Source organism: Boleophthalmus pectinirostris, unplaced genomic scaffold, assembly GCF_026225935.1.
Source record: "Boleophthalmus pectinirostris isolate CB_2022bp ecotype Guang Dong unplaced genomic scaffold, ASM2622593v1 HiC_scaffold_13, whole genome shotgun sequence".
In the NCBI taxonomy this organism is placed as follows: Eukaryota; Metazoa; Chordata; class Actinopteri; order Gobiiformes; family Gobiidae; genus Boleophthalmus; species Boleophthalmus pectinirostris.
Window position 1 is genome coordinate 20,657,305 of NW_026571036.1, and position 27,780 is coordinate 20,685,084.

Consider the following 27,780-nt stretch of genomic DNA (forward strand, 5'->3'; position numbering starts at 1 on the left):
GCTTCTGGCTTTGTCTTATGACTAAGGTAAGGCAGTGTGAGGCAGCCTTTACTGAATAAAGTCCACATTGTTCCTCTTTGGCTCTGTCTTCTTTGCTGTAAGACATTACAAAGGAGGTGTTGTGGTCTATGCAATGTATCAACAAAAAATCTATAAATAATGCTACAGTGCATTGAAAGCTATAGTTATGTCTGAGTTTTCTTGCTTTCTCTTTGGCTACAATAGGCCATTTTGCTTGAGTATTGAAATGTGGGTTGTATGTATGTGTATAGTATGTTTATATTCACACATTTCAGCATCCTGCATTTTGAATACTTTTTTCCCATTCAGTTTTAAATAGCTAATTTCTCCATTCTGAAACCCATGTTTTCTTGTTAACAGAAAGGACCGTAAAGGTCAAGGGCAGATAGGACAATGTATTTCAAATGATCAGTGTTGTTTTGTATTGTAAAAATAGGAGATTTAAAAATAAAAATGGGACAAACTTGCATTATAATCTTACACACACAAGTGATCTTTTTGCAATTGTGTAATTTTGTTTCACATTTCAACCTCAGCTAAGATAATTACAAGCAAGTTTTCTGTTGGATTGCAAAAACATCTTCTGATTCTCATTATTGGGATACCGAGAAATTCATTTTTGTCAACATAACCCTTAGAATCTATGGTCATAAGATAAACTGTGTGTATTTGAAAAAAAGACCAGGTTAAAGGACCCATATTATGCTATTTTCTGATTGATATTACAATGTTGTTTCCTCATCAAAAACATCCATAGAGTTGCTTTTTTTTTTTTTTTTTTTTTCCATTCACACATGTTTAACACACAAACCATGTTCTACCTTGTGATCTCATCTGGTAATACAAACAGTGCTCCACTGTGCTCCGTACACCTTCACTAGAATCATTTGGATGATTTCAGCTCTGGATTTGCCAGTCTCTACTCAACTAAAGGTAAAAGGTAGCTGTTAACTTGAACACTACCTCTACCTGACCTCACAAGGCAGAACAGAGCATTCTGAACTTTAGAGATGTAGACAGACTAATAATGCAGGACTACTCAAACATTTTTGATGAGGTAACAACATGGCTTAAACCTCACAAGAATGTCAGTGTTGCGTAATATAGGACCTTAAATGTAGTTAAATTTATTAATTATCAGTTGTGTTGCTGGATCTACAGTAGTTAACAGGTGTTGCTTGAGCTTGTTTACCTTGCCATCATCACTCCAGCAAAATGTGCAATTATGAATCTAGCACTGAAGGATAATGACAGCATAACAAATACTCATATACAATCTGCTCTCATCAACAGTGACACTAGAACCATGCAATTACCAGCCCTGTTCTCTCTGATTAATGCATACGTGGGGTTAGAGGCTGGCAATGGCATGTGAAGTAGCATTTGCGCAATCTTCATCTTTCATGTCAGTAATTCCCTATAAACCTCCTTGTCCGCCCAATTTCATACAGCAATGTTGGTTAAAAAGCTATTGTTTTCATTCAAGTACTCATCAGCACGGCTCCTGAGAGTGCCTTCAAGAGCTTTTCAGTTACTGTGTACTACATCAAGAAAACTGTGTGAAAATGTCCAAAGGTGGCATGTGTTTTTATTGGGTTTATTAGCGACACGAGGTGTGTTGTGATCAGATAAGTGGCAGCTCATGACTGCAATCACAGCATGTATGTGTGTCCTTCAGTCAAGAACAAGAGGATTCTGGGAAAGAGGCTATCTTTGCTAAACTAAACTGTATCGCTCTGATAAGTGGTAATGGACTCCACGAAATGCATCACTGTGAAATTTCAGTAACATGTAGAGATTGGACCCTGGAGCTTGGAATACCATGACCAATCTTCTACTCAAGTGTATGTGCGTTTCTGTGGTGATGTGAAATATTTTTGCCTTTTATTACTATATTACACAAAATTTACTCTTGGAAGCTTTAAGCAATGTCATAAAGCTGTTACGTCCTCAAAAACATACCTGGAGTTGTGTTTTGTTTCATTCACACATGTTTGAGTAATCCTTTATTATTAGTCTGTTTTCATCTCCAAAAGCTCAAAATGCGCTGTTCGAACTTGTAGTTTTCAAGTTAATGGCTACCTTCTACCTTTAGTTCAGTAGAGATCAGAACTTCCTGGGCTAAACTTATCATAATGATTCTAGTGGAGCTCCACTGAATTTAAAAACACGATGGAGCACTTCTTCACAAGGTGGAACAGAGTGTTTTCTCTTTGAAAGAAGAACTCAGCTGAAATATGCAAGGTTTGTATGAATGAAACAAAGCACAATTTCACACATGTTTGTGATGAGGAAACGTAACATAGATCAGAAAACTGTGTAATATGAGCCCTTTGAAATTCCATCATGTACCATATTATTTTGTCGTAGACCTCCAGCAAGGCATTACTGCAATTTCACGATGGGGTCCATGCCTAGACCAGGCCTTAAGGCCTGTGATACACCCATGTATTCTTTCAATTATCCTCAGTGCATTTTATCAGTAGTTTATATTGCTGCACAATCGTATCTATAAAGCCATAACACCACATTGCAGATTGCGTAAGATGGTTATCGAGCTCAGGATGGAACTCCAATAACAATACTGGTCAGATGCTAAAGACACTCATTAGCAATGACAATATAAAAATAAATAAATAAATAAATAACAAAAAATAGATTAACATAATAAGGTAAATATATTTTTAAAATTAAATATTTTTATTACACTACAGTTTCAGTTTGTATGAACTCTAAGTTAAGTATTAGGCATTTTAAAATATCTATTGATTTAACGTTTGCTTACTGAAAATTCTTAAAGAAGGGACAGTGTGAGCCCAAGTCTTTGTTTTAGTCTGCCTCACAAAACAACCAAACCAAACACTTCTGTATAACACACCCTTATTGAATGAAGAATTTTTGTACAGTGTGGCTTTTTATGTGCAATATTTGTCCTTGTGAATATGTTTCGAGGCTATAGAAAATGCAATGTCCAAGAAGTTCTGCATGGTGATTTTTTTTTTCTTTCCCCTTGTAAAACAGAGCATCCATGCACGCTTTGTTGTTTATGTAATCAGAATGCGCATATCCATGGAAACCACATAAACAAAAATGGTTACGATGAGCAAGCTGTTGAACACTACAAGACATTCAAATCAATATCTTTTTGTGTGTGTGTGTGATGATATATATATATATATATATATATATATATATATATATATATATATTTTTTTTTTTTTTCTCTTTGATTTTTTTGGTAAGCCCTCAGGAGTATGTCCATTTTTATAAAGCCAGTGTTTAAAATAAAAGCCACATTATTCTCTTATGTAATAGTTTGACAATCCCCATGTGACCCTCACTGAGTGGACAGTCCTTTTTTCACTCCAGTACCCCTAATTATGCATTGACCTATTTCTTTACAGTGAAAATCAAATGTAGGCTATTCCATATTTATTCTACTGGGCCCGATTTGGCCGTTACTGTATAAAATCATTAATCATGTCATGAATAACCCAGATATATGGAGATGGGGCTGTGGGCAGCTGCTGGCTATTCAACAACCATTACTCAAGCTATAATGACAGGAGGGGCGTGGCCTGTAGCCTCTGTTCACCACACTAAATACATAAACAGTGTCTCTTTAGATTCCCACCGGTTTCATTCTCATATTATCCGAGAGCTCACTCAAACCCAGCCAATCACACACATATTCCATTCACCCCTCCTCCGCACTGGCTACTTCACACAAAACAAAATTACATGTCTTTTTTTATATTGTCTCCTACACACTGTGCTAGCCTATTACACGCGCGCACACGCACACACATGTACGCACACGCACACTCCTCCTCCTTGCTGCAAAGTAGAGCGAGAGAGAGCTAGCAGCCACACAAGGTTTTTTTTTCTTTTTTTTTTCGTCTGCTGCTCTGCTCCGTTCATTCTCCCTGTAGCCGCACACAGGCACAGAAGCAAAGAAGCAAAGGGGGAAATCTCTCCCTTCTGTACCTCCTCCTCTCTCTATCCTCCTCGTGCTTATTCTCCATCCCTTTATTTTCCCAAGAGGATTAAAAGACGAGTGACAGCCAAGAGAAGACACTGGGATTTAGGAAGAAGAGGGGAAGGTGGCGCCATGGGTCAACTGTGCTGCTTTCCTTTTTCCCAAACGGAGGAAAAAATCAGTAAGTGTCTTGTCAGTGAGTGGGTGGGAGTGGTAGTTAATCCGGTGGTCCAGTATTGTGCTTGTCATTGTAGGGAGATGCAACTCTGCCTGGGCTTTGTGTGAAAAATCCTTCTCGTTATTCACTGTTTAGCGGAGCAGTGCAGATTTTGTGTTGACTTGTCCTTGTGCATCACTTTGTCTCAGAGTTGCCCTTCAGCTGAAAGCAACTGTTAGTGTAATGTAGTTTTTGCACAGGGTTTATGAAAGATGGAAGTGGAACAAATGACAAAATGTACAATCCTTAAAAGAATGATTTCTGCTAAGGGTAACTTTCCATTATTGTGCGTTGTTACTTACTGGAAGACTTGTGTTGTAGCAGTCCTGGATTTGGAACTTGATCTAAATGTTATTTTAAGACCTACTTTTATTGGTGGTGGTGGTTCTTATATGTTCTGTATATTTGTAATTAGTTACTTCATTGGTTTAATTACATAAAACAAGTATCAGAAATGCTGAACTTTTTGTGATATTGGAATGTGTGAGTAATTTAAATTCAAAAAGACAATTAAAATACATTGAAAACACATACTGCACATGTGTTGTTTTGATCAGCAAATACTCCAAATGACCTTTTTTTTAAATTTTTGGATGATGTTCATAATCTAGGCAAAAACCCCAGAAATTACAGAAACAGAAATGATTGTCTTCTGCCAAGTAGTAGTACAATAGTATTACAAATCAGCTAAACTTTCACATTGAAACCTCACCTCTTCCATTTGAATCACTATAGTAAATGTATTCAGGCACTACTACCATACTATCAAATTCCTTCATGTATAATAGTATTCCTGTGCATTGCCCTCTGTGACCATGTGGCAGAGATTAGCATGCCATGTCTGTATCTGTCCAGCTCTTGTAGATAGATGTGGTGTGTGACCTAAAGCCCAGGGGCAGTTAAGGGAGTCTGGGTAAAGGGCACGGATGTGGTACAGTGTAGTGGAAGTCAAATAGAAGTCATGTGACCTGTGCTGTCATGACTGATGCTGTGGTAATTAATGCTCCAAGTCTCTCTTCTGAGGCCGCTTGAGAATAGATTAATTTGGATCTGGGTCGAAGTTAAGACAAAGGGGTGCTATTCTTTTTGTAGTTCCCATAAAATTACACATTTTATTATCTTCATAAAAATAAAGGGCAGTTTAATTGTGGTTTTCAAGGGTCTAGAATGTGATTATGGCATACTCCCAGATGGGGCCTAAAGCCATTGTTCCCTATTGATTACATGTTTTTTAAAGGTCAACTTTTCTGGTTGAGGTTACATTCCTGCTTGTTATGCTTGTACCTGGGTTTGTGGTTGCCAGGAATGTTCCACGCTATGGCATTAAACTTCAAATATTTATTCAGCTACATGTGTTTTTAGTGCTCAAAAATACATTTACAAAGAGCGGGCTTGCCTCTTCACAGATCTAATCCATAACCTTGTAGCATTCTTGTCTCCATGGAAATAGAAAAGTTAAGTGCTGTGGAACATTCAGGCAAGCCAATAAAATACTAAAAAAAAAAACAGCTGGCAGCAGACCTTCCACCAAAAAAGTTACACAATGCACCTTTAAGAAATATCTAAAAGGTAAATTTCAGTATTTGTGACTGGACCCAAGAACTCACCATAACAGCAACAAAAATCATCATGTTTTTTCCCATTTCTATTAAATATTATTCGTATGTAGACTGCTGTGATGATCTGAAACCCCAGCTCTATAAGTTTACCCAAAACAAATTCCATCAAAGTTAGATTTATGTTCAGACTGAGACATCAAATTACTTAATATTCTGACAGAAACTGGAAGACTTGCTTTTTGACGTGTTGTGTCCTCTAGCTATGCAAGTACTTTCAATATACTGTTTGTGCAAAGAATGTCTCTGGTTCCAGTTGAAGTTGGATTTTTGGGAGATTTCTTTAAAATGCAAGTGGACCAGAATTCATGCATAATCAACATTGGCAGAGTTGTTTGGGAATAGGGTATTTTACATTCTACACACGAGGCTCTATGTAGAAAGTCTTTTTTGTCTGAATTTCAGTTTGCAGCTAATCTTTGAATACCATATATACTAAGGTCAGCTGAATTCTATCAAGATACTGCCCTTTGAGATATCACAAGTTACACTCCCCCTGTGGGAGAAGTGGAGGTTTTATGCATGGTCTTAGCATAGGTTTTCATTCATTGCTCCAGACTAAAACATCGTAATTGGACCACTTGGGATAATTAAAGCAAATCGCACTGGACTTTGCAAACAAACACTAGGTCATACCAATTATCCTCCATACATTATAAGCTCTTCATATAGGAGGCAACTTTTCATATATTTTTAGCAATTAAGATATCAAAAAGCCATCAATCTGAAAAGAAAAGTCTGCGTGTAAGCATTAACCATAAACTACCCTTAATACTGTTTGTGAATGGCTTGTGAATGTGCACTCTCTGTAGAGAAAACTATGGATTTTTTTACGCTGAAATCAATATCACTTGACAATTCATTGTACTGGCTGTATATGTGTTTCAATTATTTTTGTTCAATTATTCTCTTTCTGGTTTTTGTCCAAATATTCCACTTCATGAAAATCCAAGGATAAATGTGTGGCTTTGATGTATGATTTGAGTTGTATCTTTTATGGTGGAATAGATAAGCAGGATTTGTCAGGTAGTATCTCAGAACATGGACATTAACCTGGGCAAGTTTGTGTTTCATCTCTATATAAAACCAGCGCTGTCATAAAAGCAGACTTTGACACACAGGCTGAAAATAGTCAGTGTGGGCGCAAATGTGGTCCGGTACAGCGGTGAGGCATGCTGGTAAAAGACTGAATGATAACAATATGAGGAAATTCAGCTTTTAATGGGGCTCTGAAACATATCACTGTAAATCAGATATTTAAAAAAAATCTTGTGAGCATAAAATTTGTCTTAGTAAAGGTTTTATAAAAGAAACAAAAACTACTGATGTCTATTAGTATCATGGGTTAGTTTAACATGGTAATGCGCTTTGATAATTTTAAAGACAGGATTTTTTTTTTGTTGGCTTATTGTTAGAAAAGGCTGCCAAAATCCCAAAATGGGATTCAGTCTTCTTTTAACTTCTGTAAGGTTAAGGTTAAGGTTGAAGTACACTTTATTGTCTCTATAGAGAAATTTGCCCTCTGTCTTTGACCTATCCTCCATATTGATCAGAGAATCGAACCCAGACAGTGTCTGCCCTTTTTTTTTTTTTTTTTTTTTTTTTTTTAACCAAATATACTATTAATGCTTTTCTGGATGCATAGTTGTGATTGCAGCTTGTGAGTGCAGTTTGGGTTAGATATTGAGTGAGATAATCTTCAGATTGTCTTGCCTTGCTCCCTTTAGTCAGCTGATCGATACACAGGGCATGTCTAGTCAACTAAGAATTTCCTTTGTCGACTAACGATACAGGGCTCTTAATCGTCTTAAAAGTACACGTTATATCATTTACCTTAATGTAAAACACTCCTTTGTAGTATTTGTGCTCGATATTCTATAAAGACAAAACATGGTGATCACAGAAAGTGTTTTGTGTGTATTTTGCAAACATCATCTGCATGGCCTTGTCTCTCTCCTGCTGCAGCTGCATCTCTACAAACAGTACAGCCCCTGTGCCCTATTTCTGAGAGGAGAGAGAGACACAGATAGAACCATGCAAACTAATGAGGGGGTATAAGGGGGAAATGGTGGTATTGAAAAGCCGTGCTAGCTGGTTGTGTGTGTGTGCGTGTTTTTGTGTGTGTGCGTGTGTCTAGGGAAAGGTTACGCTTGCTAGCTTCCCCCTGAGATGTGGTGACGGCACAGTGAGGCTAATCGTGTGGAGAGCACTGAGCTATGACCAAAGTAACAAGGTGTCAGGCTGGTGTAAGCTCTGCAGGTGAAGATGGCCAATTTGCACACATACACACACACACACACACACATACTCACACATAGGACTGTCACAATAACACATTTTGAAACACGATATATTGCTACAGACATATATTGCGATAAACGATAAAATAGAAACCACTTTATGCCACTGATACAATAGCAATAATCCTAGTAAACCATTTTAAATAAACAGTATCATTCAAAAGGTCTGAGCTGCAACAAATAAATAGCAGAAGGAACCAATAATGAGCCATAGAAGTCAGTTATTCAGTCCTCTACAACTCAAATCTTATTGTATTTTAACAGATTTTAAAGAAAATGTACACATGATAAATACTGAGTCTCAAAATGTATTGTTCCATCTTTCATATATTGAACAATAAGTCAATATAGTAATTATCGTGACAAGCCTATGCACATACACACGCACACACACACACACACATCAAGTCTTTATAATGGAGCCAGATGGGTTTGTCAATATTTATTAATCGAAGTTTATTTTAACGCTCATTAGTCCTGTAGAAGTCATTGGTAGGAGTGATCCAGTATCAATCTGTACTGTTATTTGTAGCTGTATCTAAAATCATTTTACACTCAATTATGTAATACTTTGTACCTTGTCATGCCATGTTTCTATTTTAGTCAGCTGTTTGCTTCTGTCATGTGATTTTAATTAAACTCTGTGTGTTTGCATTTGTAAGCCAAATGAAAATGCCCTAGCCTAACAAATAAGTACTAGAGCTTTATAGTGGTACACTGTGTTATTCTAAGAAAGCAAATGACTTGGGCTGTGCTTGCAGTTAGTTGGAGCTGATGCTGCTGACAATCCAGAACCATGGAGCAATTGTCAACTTCAAACATTGCAATTTCTCATCCAATTATTCAGCTGTTTAATCTATGTATTAATTGGTTCAATATTTGCACCAGCTATACCAAATTCATTGTTATCTTCCCATAGTGGGGCTGGAATCAACTCAAGAAATTCTTGGTCTGCACGATTCAATGTTCATTGATTAGTCGACTAAAAGAGGGGCATGTAATTAGCAAAAGATTTCAAAGCTATCTATGATCTGACGATATATGTGGCTCCAGCTGCAAACATAAGACAAGAGAAGTACTTCATGCTTGTATGTTAACAAGGCAGAATAAATTCTCAATTCGTTTCCACTTCTCCACACACAATGCATTATAAAACCCTACACAATACTACTCCCAAACAACAGTTCAGTTAGTACGGAGAGCTGATTTAAAATTGTGCTTTGTTTTGTGGCAGTACAAAACCTATAAACATACAAGACATGTGTATCTAGCAGATGATTACAAAGAAATCTTCTTTCTTTCTTCTGGCTAAAATCTCAAAGGAACAAAGGGTAAAGTGCAGCACCTCATCTCGTCATGACTTGAGCTGTTCACCTCCTCCACCCCCAGCTCTGAGTTCAGTGACCTCAATAGTACATGGCTTTTTCAGTCCATGAATGCTTAATAAAACATGGGAGGTTTTCAGTTATTTATTTGTCTATGCAGGGAGTCTGGACAGCACCGTCAAAGAAGAACATTAGGAACCAAAGAAAAGACCACATGTGGGGAAGCCAGATGATCAGGTCAGGGACGAAGATAAGGAGGAGGAAGAGATAAAGAGAGAGAGGGAGAGGGAGAGAGAGAAAAAAAAGAGAGGGAGAGTGACACACCAAGCTGCTTAATTCATCATATTTTCCCTCCAGTGCTACTCATGTGCCTGCTTTCCATCTGTGGTGCACCTTCTCTTTCCTTGTTATATTTAAAAATAGTAGGATAGTAACTGTATGTGGGAAATATATATTGAAAAATGTTTAATATTTTTGTTCTGGAGAAAATTTTATTATTGAGTATTCTGTTTCTGTTAAATGTTTAAGAAATGCCTAAAAAAAATTTAAGCAAGGATATACAGTGATAATCCTGCTTTATTGTGGTTCATTTCATGGTTGAGTCAAGTTTTGTGCGATACTTGAACCTGAACAAAGACTACAGGCACATTTTAGCATATTCTTTAAAAGCGCATTGTTAAAATAATGTCTGAATATTGTTATTTTTGTGAATATCACCCACCCTAGTATTAACTCTTCTCTTAAAGGCGGGTATTGATTGTTGTAGATATTTTCAAGGGAAAACTCTAAACTTTTTGAACAATTTGAATGTCAGCCTAAGAAAACTGCCTGAAATAATCCCTATTGCATTAGCTGCTGGATCATTTACAGTACTATGGCTATATTACTTACTATTTTACTGTCAAACCAGCAGTGATCAAACCAAAGTTCAAATCTGTAAACAATGAGAGGTTCTGTTTAAGGGGAAGCGATTACATGTACATTAAGTAAAGTCCTCCAGCTAATGTACAGTAGCCTTGACTAATGTTTGTTCAAGCTCTGGAGATAGGCCTTTTCCTGATAAGTATACAATAAAGTACCTTAACCCACACCTTAAACCATAGAATTCTTGACTTCAGTCCAGTCCTTGGCAGTATACTATAACTTCATAACATCAATGTATTTTTGGATGTCTCACAATATTGTTTTGGCAGTAAAAACGTATAACTTGCATACATAATTTAAGGGCTCTTAGTCACATTTGTTGGGCAAAGCAAAGAAAGAGTGTTCTATCTTCCTTGGCTATGGCACTGTCACGTCCGTCAATAAAATAAAAATAATGCTTGGGTTGCTTGCTGAGTTGTACTGCTTAAGGCTTTCAGGTTGTTCTGGTTCAAATCAATTCCTGCACTCCCTTTTGAAGTTGCAGAGGTCCTCATTCAAGTCGTGTTATACTGACCGCTTTTAGTGCTTATAACCCATTCTCACTGTGATTCTCTACTAGTACAGACAGGCACTGCTAGGCTAACACAACTAACACTAAGGCGCGTTAGCTTGTCCTTGGGGAATAAAAAAAAACAAAAAACAGTTCTGTTACATGAAGCCAGAGAATTGCTGCTTTATTAGTTGTGCTCAATAAGATGTCCACTTTGTCCTCCCCCTGCTGGTAGAGTACAGTTCCTGGTTCACAGCCAAAAAGCCATGTCCTTTGCCAACCATAGCAGGTTACAGCATTGTTACACCTACACAAGCCCCACAGAGTATTTTTGTAATGCTGGTGCTGTGTTATGAATGACAGCACAGAAAATATAGCAGAGCATTATCAGTGAACCTACAGCTGAGTGCAAGGGCAAAGCCTGGTGGAGATTTGTATAGGGGGATTAACAGTCTGATGGTCATGAAGAGTCACAAAATGGATAAAATTACACACAAAAAAAACAATGTAGATATATGTGCTCTTGATAGTATATGTATGCATGTATTTATGTGTACATGCAAAAAATAAAAGAAAGACTGTACAGAAGCAATTAATTACCAGATTAAGTACATATCAGTGCTGTAGCTGTGCATCTGTCCCAGTCCAATGTAATGTGCATCTTTTTTTTTTTTACTGTAAATGGCTGAAAACTACATGTCCAAATGTGCCGTAAATCAGTAATGAAAATGTTTGCCATCTGTACAAGCACCAAGAAGTGTTGATAAGATAAGATGCTTTTGGAACAATTTCTTAATCTCATCCCACTGCATTGCCAAACATATAGTAAATTTTTGTGAGTTAGACTATCCACGGGTTTCCAAGTGATGATAAATGACCACTGTTGCAATAGCAATTAACAATTCAAAACAAAATATCCTATATTTTGAATTGTGAATCCTTAAAATGGCACCCATAAACAGGAAGCCCATGAATAGAATAAAAATAAACTGCATAGTAGTCATTGGGGGTTTTAAAAGTATTGAAAATCAGATACTAATTGATATTAAAACTAGTTTCTAAAGTAGATACTCATTTAGCCGGTATCGATACAAAAAAAAAGTCACATTTACAGGAAAGAAATTAACCATGAATAGCTTCAGAATGATCTTGAGCTGTATCAGAATGTATAAAACCACATAGACTAGTACACGCCCATGGATCACTATGGAACCTACCTGGACAACTGAGGGATTACACAGATATAAGGCCACATGGTAATATAACAGAAAGTATTACAATTTAATGCTGAAAATTACTTTTTTTATTGTTAAGTTCATCCCTTAGTATCAGAATAGAATTTTAGTATAGTGACAACAAGTGTATAAAAGTCACACTAAATATCAAGTGAGATAAACAGTAGACTTAAAAATAACTCAAATTAATCAATAGAAATTTAAATGAAAAAAATAAATAAATGAATGTGTTTACCCCCAAGCAGTTTAATATCCTGCAGTATCCCTTATCACCATGGACTGTGACAGATGAGATTCCAGTGATGGAGTTGTTTACAGTGGCCCATTGACGTGTGTGCTTGTGTTAAAGTCATTAGGACACAGAGTGGCTGATTTCTTGGTGATCCCTCTGTGCCGTGCTGCTTGTTAAACTCTTCTAATGATGTTAACACACAGGGCTTGCATCCATCGCTCCACGACTCTTACCACAGATCTCTAAGACGCCAAATCTCCTCTCCATCCTGTTGTTGATTCGTGACGGAAAAAACGTGTCACTTTTGATCTAAGGTCCAGTTTTGTACACACGACACAGCTTCTGCACCTGGAGCTTCTCTGTGTCCATTCTCTTCTCCTCGAGACCAGATCTCTACAAACACCGCTAGTATATCTGTTGGCTCATATGACTTTCCTGCTTCATAACTAACTACACTAAAAATAAACAAAGGCATCATTGTGTTTGATAACTGGGCACTGTGGTGAACAATGAGAAAGCAAATATTACTTAAAAAGGTGGTATTATGCTAAATTGATTTTTTTGTGAGATTTCTACCATGTTATAACGTTGTGCCCTTGTCTAAAACATGCCTGAAGCAGTTTTAAATGTCATTCATGCATGTTTCAGTATTTTAACAGTCTCTCTCAGGGTCTATTCAAACCCTCATTACGGATAGGTGTAAGATTCTGTACAATGTTCAGCCTACAAGTCTACCACCCCTGCTCCCATACGACAATTCTCCATAAATGCAGAAAAGCATGACACAAAACTGTACACAACAACTTGCAAACCTAATGTGTTGTCCAGTAGATTCATTAGCAGAATGTATGCTGATTGTGTTGTGTTAGCGCTCTGAAGGGGGAGTGATTAGCACACAGAGCAAATGGAGTGGAGGGTCACAGTCAAAAAATAAAGTGAAATTTATAAAACATGTTTAAACATTACTGGCAAATATAGTATTTTCAAAACAATAAAAAGCCACGTGATGATCTAAGTATGTTGTGTGTTTGCAGTTAATACCCCATAGAAGTAAAATACCCCCTCTTTAAAATTCTTTATTTTTTTGTACTGCAACATCTATATTACATTCAGTATATGGGCTTTTAGTTGCAAGAATGGTACCTTGGCTGTTGGGTACAATATTTTTATATTATTTGACATTGTGGACAAATTTGATAATAAGAGTATATTGTAAAAGTAACTCTTTGTGACAAAATGAGACCACTACGCACTGTCTGCTTCTAATATTATAGCATTTTATTATTCATACCCCCAAAAGTAAGAGCTAACTGGGAAAAAAATTTAATTCAGTTGAATATTAACGACGTGCCAAAGGGTTTGTGAGAGCTGGGAACTAGTCGGATAGATTTACATACTTCCTCCTTCGCTGAAAATCAGATAATAATAGAGTATAACCATAAAACACGACGCAGTGCAGGTCTAGAATAGAATAGAGACTGTTTGACGTCAAAACTATCTGGATTCAAGCCCCTTCACCATCCATCTACTGTATACTGTCTATTTTTATATCTCTGCAGTCTGGATCAATATGTCTTTGTCACAAAATACGTGTTTCAGGCTCAGAGCTCAATGAAGACTTTTCTTAACATGAACGTTTATCTTGTAGCTCAAAATGCTTTAGCTCCTGTGTCATGTTCCCGTCAACTTCTTCAGACTAGAGTTGTACTATACGGATGATCAACACTTCAATACATTTATGTCAGAGAGTGCTAGACAATTTAAACTTTTGTGCATTTGACTGGTTTGGGTTTGTTTTTTTGCCTTAGTGGGATTGTATCTGTGGTAAATATTTGTGTTAAAATTTGGCCCTCGTGAACAGCTAACAGTTATGGATTTACCTCTATGCATATCACTTCTGCAAAAAAAAAAAAAAAAAAAAAAAAGCGAAAAAACAAGGCAAGATTTAAATAAAATCTTAAACATAATCTTAAATATGCTAGTTAAAGGTGTCTCCATGATGATTGTATAGCTTTGCTTAGCTATACAACAAAATCTTGTATTTATTCAATTACAGGTGCTTTTATTTCTAAAAACTACCACCAAAACATGCATTATTACTGTGAGCAGGGCCCCTTCTCTACAGATCTGACCTGTAACTTGGCCTGTTGATGTGACCTGCTTGTCTCCATGGAGATAGTTAAATTCAGTGTCATACTGTAGAGCATTTCAGGCAAAAAACAACATGGAGTCAAGCAAGTGGTGGACCCTCTACCAGAAAAGTTGTATGTATGTTTTATGTAGTGAAATGAGTCATCGTTTCTGTCATATGCATTTTAAGTAGAGCCCGACCGATATGGATTTTGTTGTGGCCGATATGAAACTGATATAATGGGAGTTGGAGCTGCCGATAGCCGATATAATCGCCGATATATTTAAGTGATGTAAAAATTCACTGTAAATCTTGAATTGTTTAAAAAACTTAGGTTTGGCTCTAGTGGATTCTAAATTGGGTTTATTTAGGCAACATTTATTGTTATTCTGACTCTTTACATCATATTTACATACAGTAGATTGGCCTAATGGCATTTTTGCATCTTTTTCTAGCTACTAGTGATTGGTATTCCAGTTTTTGGAGAACCGGCTCTTTTGGCTCGGCTCACTAAAGCAGCTGGCTCTTTCGGCTCCCAAGCGACTCTTGAGATTGTTTTGTTGCAAGCAGGACTAAACCAAAACTGGACCAGGACTGAAAAAGGACTAAACCAGGACTAAAACAGATTTAAACCATGTGTAAAACAGGACTAAACCAGAACTGAACCAGGACTGAGTGTCGGGACTCGGTCTCTATCTCTCTCTCAAGCCCAAGATTAGTCCTGCTTTATTCATTTTATGCTGAACTGCAGCCAAATATGCACTTTTTTTTTTATCCTATGCACACGCATATTTCTGAAAGTTTCGTTTTCAGCCGCTGCTGCTGTTAAACTATGGGTCTACATGCAGCTTGAAGAGAAAAAGAGAAAACACGGCTCCCAATAAGAAGCAGGCTCCCGTCGTTCACTTCAAAGAGCCGGCTCTAAGAGCCGCTTCGATCGCGACCGACCCATAACTCCTAGCTAGTAAATAAACTACCGCTATTAGCCTTTAGCCGTAAAAACGTGCGCACCGCGGTATTAATTATATGCATAAATGTGGATAATTCACACGTCTATTCACAGCTCATTTACATATCAATGCTGGTCCAGTAACAAATGTACGGACAATATAGTCACTTTACAATAGGCCAATAGAAAACAGCCTGTTATGTGCGGGAGCTACAGCAGCTAATTACTAACAGATAACCTAAACTAGCTTCAAAGTCGATGTATTTCCAACACTCACCGCTCACACAGGCTCCTCCTCACATCACAAGTCTGCACTAATAAATGTCCTTTTAATCCAGACTCAAACCGATTGTCCATAAAAAGAATATAATCTCAGTGTTACGCACGGCTGCGGGTGTAAACAATAGCACGTGAGTGAAGTGACGTGACTCTGGGGGTGTGTTAAGGGACAGTACGGACACAGACAAATTACACCGCAAATAAATACTGATGCGGAGCCACATATTAGGACATTTATCTGTCTATAAATTGGATTAAATGAACATAATGTAGAGAGTCTAAGCTTTATAACGAGGTATAACATGCCCACGTGAAATATCGGCCCATATCAGCAAGCATATCGGCCGATAGCCGATATGTCTCCAGGTGCCCATATTGGCCGATAATATCGGCCAGCCGATATATCGGTCAGGCTCTTATTTTAAGTCTCTACTTTCTATATTTAACACCAATTAAACAGTGGTTGTTATTGTGATTACTCAAAACATGTACCGCTGTATTGGGTATTTCATGCTTGGATATACTGACATCCAATTAAGAGCTCTATTCATTGCATTTCAGAAAGAGAATGGGGAGAGGAGGAGGGATTTTTCATCTGTGAAATTGTTGATTATTTTGTACAGGAATAAGGCGTACACACGGGTAAACACTGAGCTTCCTGTATACCTCAGTTCTATAATTATTCTCTTTCTTTGTCTGCAAGCTCTTTGCATTAGCAGTTGTCTCCTTATAGCCTGTATCAAAGTGCAGGTACTATTTCCTACATGGCTTCTCGCGTATTGATTTGCCTTTTAGCCAAACATTTAATTAGAGCAGTTACTGTCCAGTGTTGTCTCGATGCTATCTATAGTTAATGTATTGAAGCATTGTTGATAGGATCTGTCTGAGCCTTGGTATTTCCTCGGGAAGTTTACCCCACCCTTTTGTCTTTTCCTTTTTTAATTACCTCAGTTTAATGTCATACGTATCTGAGAATTCTTAAACAAGGTGTACGTATTTTGAAGCAGTGAAAATTATATGGTTTTAAATAGAGATAGGTCGATATATTGGTTGGCCGATATATGAGGCCGATATTTGGATATTTTTATTATTTTTTATTTATTTATTTATTTTTTTGCGTATCAGCTATCAGCTTTAAATCACCAGGACAGGACGATATTTTGTTTAGGCCAACCTACTGCCGAAAAATACCCATGAATTTGACTTGAACAATAACAGCACAAGTGACTTAGCAGCTTCCTTAAAGGTTTGTGGGGGGAAAGTGTCGTGGGTGAGTTTTTAGTCAATTTAAATAATGGAAAATAATCAAAATGAGTTTTACATATCACCTCAAAAGTATCGGCAGAGCTTATCGGCTATTGGTGGCTCTGGATTCTAAACAACCAATATCCGCACCTCCCATGAAAAAACATACCATTCGATGTCTAGTTTTAAATGTACCTCATTGTGTCTATGCCCTCTTTGCTCTGGATGTTGATGGTATCAGAATAGAATTGCATTTGCAAGCATATGTGGCCCACTAATGATGCTGCAAAGTATTTTTCAGCAAAATGTCACTTTTCATTCCTCATTATGCAAATGGAGAGTGACTGTTGATCAGGTCCTCTATAATCACACTGAGCCCAGGTGAAACAAACCATGCATAGCAATAGTTTGGTATCTGATGAGCTGAATGTAGAGTCTTAAAATGACTCTTTCCACTCTTTCCTACATGTATATACAATTTTAAATGTAATATTTAGCCCCGTAATGTATAAAGATGAACTATTTGTATCAGCTCCAAACTCACTAAAATGCTCTTAAAACTACAGTATCTCAATTGGTAGAATTGGTAGATCACTGATTTGAAAGTTGTCATTTTGAACCTTTCTTTCTGACCCACAGGCTGGTGGTGTGATTCTAGCTCCACAGATCATTAATGTTGTTGTGTTCTTGGGCAAGGCACTTAACCCACCTTGCCCCATGTCTGCATACACTGGTTCCTTGATGTAGATCTCTTTGAGTGCCTTGAAGGTGGAAAAGCACAATGTAAAAATGTGACTCTTTACCATTTAAAACATACAAGTTAGCAACAATTTAAGCCTAGCATAGAAATATAAAATTGTGGGTATTCATAGCACACAAGAGATGCTATGACCTATCTAGAGAAAAATTCGGACATCCTATCTATTTTAACTTTACCACACATAAGACAAGTCCATGTATATTTTGCAGCTAGATGATCAAACTATTAGGTTATTACTAATGACTTGCATTGGCTTGGAAATTTGCTGCAATACTGTAGCTATTTCTATAACAGCAGCACCAGTGTGTAGTCATGCAGGACAATAGGTTAGACGTTATAAAGGCTTCATTCCTACCTCTGTACTAATCTACATAATATGCACACATGCACTCCTTCTCTTCACAGCATGTACTCATTACCCTCATGTACAAATCTGCCTCCTTTATATACGCATATTTGAAGTACTGCAGGAATTATTCACGGCATGTGTACCCGTTTACAGAGGCGCCCATTTCTACAGACGAGAGTATAATTACTATTTTAATAGGATTATTGTGGCTCTCTTTTTTGCACTTGCACATGTGTATTCTGTATTGAGGATAAAAGTGCATGGTTCAGAATTTGAACCAGCTGAGAGAATTTGTGGATTCTGGTAAACCTCAGCAGGATAGATAAAGAAAAAGACTATTACATTGCTTCACTAAAAGCATATATTTAAAGGTACACTGTGTAACTTTCCAGGAGAAGGGTCCAACGTCATGGAGATGTTGTTGCTTTGCCTGGAAATTTTCACAGTGTGATATTAAACTTATCTAGTTTCATGAAGCACCATGCCAATTTACAGGTCTGATCTGTAGAGAATTGGGCTGCATTGCCCCCTGCATTGTACATTGCCTATTTCCGAAGGCATTGTTTTATTGTAAAACAACTATAATTAAATATTAAGCTTTTATGCCATACTGTTGTACATCCCAGAGAAACCAGTCTCCCTAGAATATTTCCATGAACACAACCAGGTGCTGGGCTTGTACCAAAAATTGTACATTTTGTAGAAAGTTACATAACTTTAATTTATGTGAAGAAGAATTTGCATTGAGGGTTAAGAATCTGAAATGTAATACAGTATTTGGTTGATGAAGTGTGTCCAAAAATATTTAAAACAAGTACCTTTTCTGTAGTCTTTATTCTTAAAACTAATTAGCACTTAACATCGCTGCTAAAATCTATTAAATGCTAATGTGACAGTGCTGGGGTTTGTCAGTTCAGGAGGTGGCTGCCAACAGGTAATTAGCGTGTTCATGTGGAAATTCAAGTGTTTTCATTAGAGTAGACGCCTCAACATTGCTGTTTTACCTTATTTTCAGAGTTAACTTCCATTTAAAATATTCATAATGCAGCAAAAGATACATTTTATGATTGTAATGCTTTTTGTACAGCTAACACAGTTTGGCAAGTTTGTACATGGTGTCCTTTGGCTTTTTCTATGCATTTTAATAAAACAGAGATACTATAGTATATGAGTGTAACTCAGTAAGATGTGCCACAGGACCAGGTGAAATGACAAAAACAGGAATCCTTTTTTTCTCATATTGAACATACCACATTTTTCAATTCAGTTACATTTTTGTCTTATTAAAGCAATTACAAAATCCTTTGAATATTAATATCCTGAACATACAGACATAATCATGTCCATTTACCACAAAAATAGTAAAATGTCTTCTTCTGTCTGTCTGAACTCCACTCCCAACCACATGTGACCTCTTGTTTAATATACCCAAGTATATCATTGATGATTATTCAAAATCTATTAATTGCACGTTAATCAATGCCCTGTGTAAGCCTGACATGATACATATTGACATATCCTTCAATACATGACCGATGGAACAATAATTTCTGGGGGTCAGTATTTATCGTCGGGACTTTTTCTTTGTATTGGGGGAGATTTTTTTTTATTTTTCTAAACTGTGATGAGATTTGAGCTGCACAAGGTTGAATTATGAACTTCTATGACTTATTATAGACACAAACTAACTACTTAAGTATTGTATTCTGTAATTTTTTATTGCAGCTCCTATTTTTAACAAGATCATACATTTAGAATACTTTTTTGTTGATAGTTCTGCTTTATGGTTTGGTTTCAATGTTAACTTTTATCATCTGTATTTACTTCCACAATATATTGCACTTTAAAATGTGTTATCATGACAGGCCTAGCCCTATACCACAATATGAGTTTATGTTGACAGTTCTGAGCTGAGTGGTTTTGCTGGCAGCAGTGAGACCTCCATCTTTTCCTTGGAGAGCCACAGTACCATTCTCTTCCTGTCACCATCAGTCACGTCTTCTGTCCCAGCCCGGTCACATGGGACGACCTGAGCCAGACACATCAGTCTGGCTTTAATCTCTGTAAACATTGTTCACTGATGTTGAGACCGTCCTGTGGAATACATACCTTTCTCTAGCATGTCTCATTTCTCATCAGTTTTATAAGATTGCTTACTTTATACGTTATTAATGTGAGTTGGCTTTAGTATAAGCTCATTTATTACAATCCATGGACCCAGGCTTTGTCAAATTGTGCAAACTAAAGCACAAAGGCAGTGTAGAAAATGAATGAATTGACTAAGAAAGCTTGTTTTCTAGGGTCATTTTTGTTCACCAGATTAATATAATTGAGTGGTTTTCATGCAACATTGGATTGGTCATTTGAACATGTATCAATACTGAAAAAGCCAAAAAGTAAAATAACATAAATAGGTCAAATCGCTTTGGTATACCAGAACGTGGATTATTAATAGGTCACATGATAATATTAGGGAAAGTGCTTTCACCTTGTGTTAAAATAACTACTGTATTTAAAAAAAAAAAAAGAAATAAGTGTTTACTATCACTGTCTATATTTTTGTAATGAATCAGGCTTTTTCCTTATCAAAATTCAGCTTGAAATTATAGTATCATCTTAACACTAGCGTAATGGTGTGGTGGAAGAATTATTGTGTTTTGTGTGTTCCAGCTCAGTTTCTAGCTCTGTTCAGAACACACCTTGGTTAAAAGCAGCAGAGTGGATAAAGATGTTTGTAACTGTCTCTGGCCTGTGGAAAGAGGTGCTGCTGATGCCTCTGAGACACTGATGGGTTTTTGGGTCAGAGGAGGGGTTGAGGAGTTCACCACACTAGGCTTTGGTTCTCTCAAGTGTAAAGTGGATTTTCTGAAAGAGCAGTCATTTTGTGTAAGGTGAAGCTAAAGCTCAAAATCTGAGTTATAACACTGGACAAAACATTTTCTGTTGCTGCATACTGGTTATGTAAGTTGATCTAAAAAGTAGCCTGAATTCACAAAAAACGTCTGGCAATTCCTATAACGACAAACTCTAGCATTTATTACTGGTATTTTTGCTGTAGACATTTTAACAACACTTAACTTGTCTGAAATTGACTCTTAACAATACATGAGGCTGGCCATATTAAATAATTTTTTGATTGATGTTGTAATGTTGTTTCCTCATGAAAAACATAGCTCGATTTTTGTTTTGTTTTATTGTTTCATTCCCTGAGGTTAGAGGTAGCTGTTATCATGAAAACTACCATTTCATGACATCACAAGGTAGAACAGAGCATTTTGGGCTTTGGAGATGTAGTCAGACTAATAAAAAAGAGTAGAAACAAAACATAACTGAATATTTTTCTTATGAGGTAACAACATTCTAACATGACTGAAAGAGTCAATTTTGCATAGTATAGGACCTTTAATATTTAGTAGCCTTTCCTGTTTAGACTTGAAATAGAATTCAATTGACGAATCTAGCGCAACAATGGAAAATGCATTCAAATACACATAACTATAGTAAAAGTGGTATACAAGATAGTGAAACATGTTGGAACGGCATTGACAAGAGAGAGAGATAGAGAGCGAGAGCTGCTAAAAAGAATAGTGCTAGCTCCTGTTTTTGTTAAAAGTTGAAGTGTCTGTCTGGTTCTCATCTCGTCACCATGACAACTCCAGCAGATATGTGCGTGAAGACAGACAAAGCAGGTGAGCAAAAGTAATAGCCATAGGCATAGAGGAATGTAATACTGTTAAATTCAAAATGGACAATTGAGGTGACGGACTGATAAAATGATGTGATATAAATGTTAGATTGTATTTTTGTATTTAGTTTATTAGAAAATGCATGGTTTTATCATCCTGTAGTTTCTGTCTTTCACTAATTACAATGCCTGTTAATGAAACAAATGCCAGTTTCAGAAAATTCACTGTGCCCTGTGTCGTACAAGTTAATAACAGGTTGTTCTTGAATTTGATTATGTAACAATTTCAGAAGGAGGGCATTGAGGCACGGAGGGCAGCTTAAAGGTCCGATATTGTGCAAAATCAACTCTTTTGAGCTTGTTAAATGTTGTTATCTCATCAAAAAAGGGTTGTGTTGTTTTTTTTTTCATTCATATACGTTTGAGTGACCCTTTATTTTTAGTCTGTCTACATCTCTAAAACTCAAAATGCTCTGCTCCACCTTGTGATGTCATGTAATGGTAGTTTTCAGGTTAACAGCTACTTTTAACCTTGAGTTCAGTAAAGATTGGCAATTCTTGGGCTGAAATTATCCAAATGATTCTAGCGAAGGTGTATGAAGTTTAAAACACAGTGGAGCACTTCCTGTATTACCACATGACATCACAAGGTGGTACAGAGTGTTTGAGAAAAAAACTCAGCCTAAAGATGCAGGGTTTGTGTGTTAAACATGTATGAATGAAACAAAACACAACTACAAGAATATTTGTGATGAGGAAACAGCATTATAACAGATCAGAAAGCAGCTTAATATGGGCCCTTTAAAATAAATCATACAGAAAATCAGCAAATATTAGACCCAATTATTGTTTGTTAGTCAGCTTAATTCTCTATCTACAACTATCCTTTTGTAATTACTGCCTCTTTTTGATACATTTACAAAGTTATTTCCTATTATTATTATTTTTTGTTTGTTTCATTTGATTCTGCCAATGATGTATTAACTCCCCTGAACGTCACTTTCTCATTTTTAGTCTAGTATGACGTTAAAAATAGCCTCTCTCTCTCCTTATTAGATTTATCCGAGATAGTAGATCTTCACTTTGCAGTTGTAGGGGCAGAGATGGGTTGAGATATCCTTGTGACTTCCTGGCTTTGTTGAATCAATCTTATCCAATTGTGTGTGCAACGTGTACTAAGAGCAACTTTACAACCGTTGTAAAGGCTTCCATTTTGTCCACAAGAGGATTCATTTGAGGGATAGAATAACTTTCATACACTCCTTTAAAACACACATACCTCTGCAAGGACAACTAGGAATGAACTGATACTGGCTAATATTTACTATCTTAAACTGCCACATTAAAACTTGATTTATAGACTGGGAAATGGATCCTTTTGATGACTTTTTACTTGGTGTTGTAAATCCCTCTGCACCTGCACAGCTCTGAGAAAATCCAAAAATGTTGAATAACATTTTGAACTTTTGTTTATCATAGAGCACCAGGGGTCTGAATACTATCTCTCCAATCACAGCTGTGTACCTCCAGATCTGTCTTATGCAAACAGACAAAGAAGACAATGTGATTTTGGTGCATTTTATGAAAAAGTTTTACAACCCAAATCAAACAAAGCTGGGACATTGTATTAGCATAAAACGTAGCCATAAAATATACATATTTTCTGTTTTGGGAATAGGGCTGATTGATTTTTTGGGGGGAATGTAATTGTTTTGTGACTGCAGTAAGATTTACAATGTTTAAAAAGTAGCATTCTGGTCAAAGTGATCATTGTAAACAACTCCAGAAGAATAAACATTTGAGAGAAGATTGCAATATGAATAATTCAAGAGTCTCATGCATTTCAGAATATGTTATAGGTCTAAACTACAGGTACAAGTTTCTCATTTGCACCAACTGAAATTGTGTTTTCAACTCGATCGTGATCCATTGTGCAGTCCTAAATGAGAATTGTTTTTTTTTGTTTTCATGTCACCTCCATTATTTATTATTTTGTGTATTGTACCAAATTGAATTATTTTTGTTTCGATTTCTTGTGTTACAGATTTGACTCAGCGACCACTCCATTCCAAACGCTCAAGTATGTGTGTCCTCGTGCCTATAATCAGGGCTGCCATGATTCATTTCACCAGAATCAATGTCTGATTATAGATGGAACCGTTTCCCTATAATCTCTCCTATCTATCATATTACTCATGATGAAACCTAATCTTTATGTTGCGTGAATCATGATTTTGCAGCTATCCAGTAATATTGATCTGCAGTTTAATGTTCAAAACCCTTTATTCATCCTCTGTACTCACTGTTCCTTTCCACAATTTCACTTTGATCAATGGAGCTCTATGCAGAAACACAACTCCCGCATTGTTCATTTCAAAGGGCTTTTTAGCCAATGTAATTTCAAATCTCTGTTCTCTCAGCTAGCATATGCCATTATCCAAAATGATCCAATCTGCCTGGTTAATTACAGGAAGTTATTATCCTCTATCCATTTACTGCCTGCCTGTCTGTTTTTATTGCCCTGTGTTTGCAACCCTTGGTCACTATAGTAATCAGTGTTCACCATAACAACCATGATCAATGTCCACATGTTTTCCTATGGTGTCCCAGTGGCAAGCTCATGTCTTACCTAGCTGCAGTGTGTGTAGAAGTATATAGTCCATAAAAAGCAGTAACTATCTCTCAAACTGTAATTATAGGATTTAAAGATTCAAGGTCCCTTTTGTAAGCTTTAAGCCATGTTATAATGTTGTTACCTCGTCCAAAACAAACCTGGCGTTGTGTTTTGTTTCGTTCATACGTTTAAGTAATCCTTTATTATGACTGTCTAGATCTCCGAAGCTCAGAATGTTCTGTTGCACCTTGTGATGTCATGAAGCGGTTGTTTTCGAGTTATCAGCTACCTTTTACCTTTTGTTCAGTAGAGATTGGCAATTCCAGGGCTGAAATCACCCAAATGATCCTAGTGAAGGTGTATGGAGTTTAAAAACACAGTGGAGCACTTGTTGTATTACCACATGACATCAATATGTGGAAGAGAGTGTTTTCTGTTTGAGGGCAGAACACAGCCTAAATATGCAGGGTTTGTGTGTTAAACATGTGTGAATGAAACAAAACACAACTCCAAATATGTTTTTGATGAGAAAATAACATTATAACATACAGTAGATCAAAAAATAGTATAATATGGGCCCTTAAAGCAGCATATTCTGAAGCATAGTCTGATGCATATTAAACCTCTTTATAATAGATTTGTGGCTTTGATTTAGTTTGTTTTCTTCTGTCACAAGAGAAACAACACAGCTAACAACAACTGAAATGAATCCATTAAAGACTGTGTTGTGTTAGATTGTACACAGTTTTATCTTGCCCTGTAACCGCAGTCATTACTTTGACAGTGTCATCATTCTTCTTTAAACAACATATGGTGAAAATAACTTCTTTTGATCACCCAAAGGTCAGGTTTTTTCGAGGACTATCTAGCTTTATGTTTAGTGTAGGCAAGTAGCTTGATGTCAGTCCCACACTAATGCTAATGCTCTTTTGTATTAAAATGCATTGAAACTCCTCTACTATAAAGAATTAGACCTTGGCCTCTAGAGGCTATTATTATCTTCACTCTACCTCATCTTAAACTGATCTGGAAATTAAATAAATTGTAGTAGTGCATGATATTTTTTGCATGACAGTCAATACTTTCTGATACCTCATTCAGTATCAATATATAGGTATTTGGTATTGATTTGCCCATTATCACTACTTCAAAGATCTGGATTGCATTGGAACCTGACATAAACTATAATCCACAATGAATCATTGGATAAACTGCAGGCTCCTTGTGTAATAACATTTACAGTTGTCATGCCAGCAGCCACTCCCATTTATTGTGAGCTGTCATAACAGAGGCAGTTATTGCACTGACCACTGGAGTCCATGTCTCTCCAGATAAAGTCATAAACACCACAAGGATTTAAAGGAGAGCTCACATTTAACCAGGACTGACGTTTAGCTTCCACATCCAGTGAGCTGCCATCCCGAGGGGGAAAGGACCTTATCAAAGAGCAGTCAGAGGTGCGAGTCAGTCAAAATGACAGGCAGGCCACAGCTAATCAAGTCTGCTATCAGAGCGTCAGCCACACACAGCAGGGATGTGTGTCACCACGACAACACTTTTTTTTTTTTTTATTGGAGCAGTTTTGACAGATATCGACCACTTCAGACTGGGAACACCCTGTTCTGATTTTGTCATCTCGCATCTAAGTTTAACCCTTCATAAACTCACCCAAATACTTTTGGTTGCCCATTATGTTCTGTCTATAATGGTCGTATAACTGGAAGATTCAAGATTTAATCCCATCTTTGACCAGTGCTACAGCCTCCTCAAGGACACTGCACCCACGTTATTTGAGTGATATGTGTTTAAGTGATCAGTGGTGGTAGGGGAGTTCATTGGCAGGGCAGCTGTGGCCACAAGACTTATTTTCTACTAAGGGTGGGTATTATGGACAAAAAGTTAATGTTTCAAAAATTAATGATTTTCTTGGAGCCAGATCACAATTTCAATCTCAACTTAGTACCTTTTATATTGCCTTGAAGAGGTAACTAAAGTGACATGCTTCTTCTGAAACTCCACTGCAGTAGGTTAAATCCACATGTGACTAACTCAGGGCATTACGGAGGCTGACCAATCGGTGGTGTGGGTGGGGAAATGTCTTTCAACCATGAGATCACAATTCAGTTTTTATTATCCAGCCCTTCTTGCCACGACTGAGTGTGGGTAGTGAATGAATAATAGCAGACTCTAGCACCACTTTGAAAATATTTTCAGACAGTATGCATCTAAGACATTGATATTATTCTTGTCTAACAGAGACCATCGTTTTTGCCTGCTGTGTAATTTATCCCATCCACCAACAGGAGCCATAATAATGAGTTTGGTTTTGCCTTTTCCTGTCAGTGATCATAATGTATTGCCTGAGTTGAAGGACATAGTTTTCATAATCATAGGACCGCTGCAGCTCGGACACTTCCTGCTGAATATTTGGCATAAACAGCCTGAATCCTGTGGGTGCAGAATGTCAACAATAGCTGTCAGTGGTGGCGTGTCCTGCGTAGTATCTCATTGTTTTTAATGTAATTCCACCGCCACGTTTGAGCAGCCAAAACACCTGCAGGACAAAACTCGGATGAGGCGTTACTATGTTGACAGCGTGTGGTGACAGTCAGACCGCTGTGAGAATCATTTGCACATCATGAATCCATATGGTGACAATACTGAATAGGGATGTAGTGAGACTGGAGTCTGAAAAGTGATGCAGGTTTCTGTGGTGTGATTGAATATGTATAGTGTGGTGCAATCGTGTGCATTTCGCCCATTCTTTAAAACTGTGGAAGCAGTGAGCATCGCAGTGCAGTACCAGGGGACCAACTACAGATCTTGAGCTTGGTCAGGACTACCTAGGTGAAGGAATAGTCAGTTGTGTAATTTTTCCTAGGTTGGAATAGTGATAAAGGCTAGTGAACAATCGAAACTGTCAGGTATGAAAACAAACAAAAAAACTGGTCTCAAAAAATATTTAATAAAATATTGGAAGACCAAATTAACCTTGCTGGGTCAAAGAGATAGTCATTCTAATTTTCTTTTTGTAATATAGTTTACCATTTTTATTGTTTTTCTAGCTTGAATCTTTATGTTGCTCTCCACTTGGTTTGGTTCCTGTTGTCCCTGAACTTAACTGTGGCCTGTATAGTTTTAGTTTACCTAAGGCAGTGACAAATTACAGATGATACAAAATGGAGAGAGGATTTCATAACCTCCTTTGCTCCTCCATTTGACAAACCAAACAAAAGTGTTCAACAAAACTAAATGATGTTGTTGTTGGTTGCCTGTGGCGCGAGAGATGATCAGTGGGTTTTTAATGCATAGCCTGATCAAACATAAGGTGACTGCAGTGTGCTTCTGATGTGCTGTAGTCACCGCCTCTATACACACACACACACACCCCTGCACATGCACGTACACTCATGAGCACACACACACGTT

At 37.1% G+C, this 27,780-nt stretch overlaps 1 protein-coding gene across 3 annotated transcripts in view; it reads left to right on the plus strand.

The window, feature by feature from the left end:
* LOC110155013 (A-kinase anchor protein 7) overlaps nucleotides 1-27,780 on the plus strand; it is a 51,875-nt gene that overhangs the window by 19,594 nt on the left and 4,501 nt on the right. For 2 of the 3 annotated variants that reach the window (XM_055149319.1, XM_020919062.2), the window contains one exon: nucleotides 23,782-23,817. The exons of the other annotated variant lie outside the window; for it this stretch is intronic. In XM_055149319.1, the coding sequence (XP_055005294.1) occupies nucleotides 23,782-23,817 (36 nt within the window). The remainder of the gene's footprint in view (nucleotides 1-23,781; nucleotides 23,818-27,780) is intronic. 3 annotated transcript variants of the gene reach the window in all.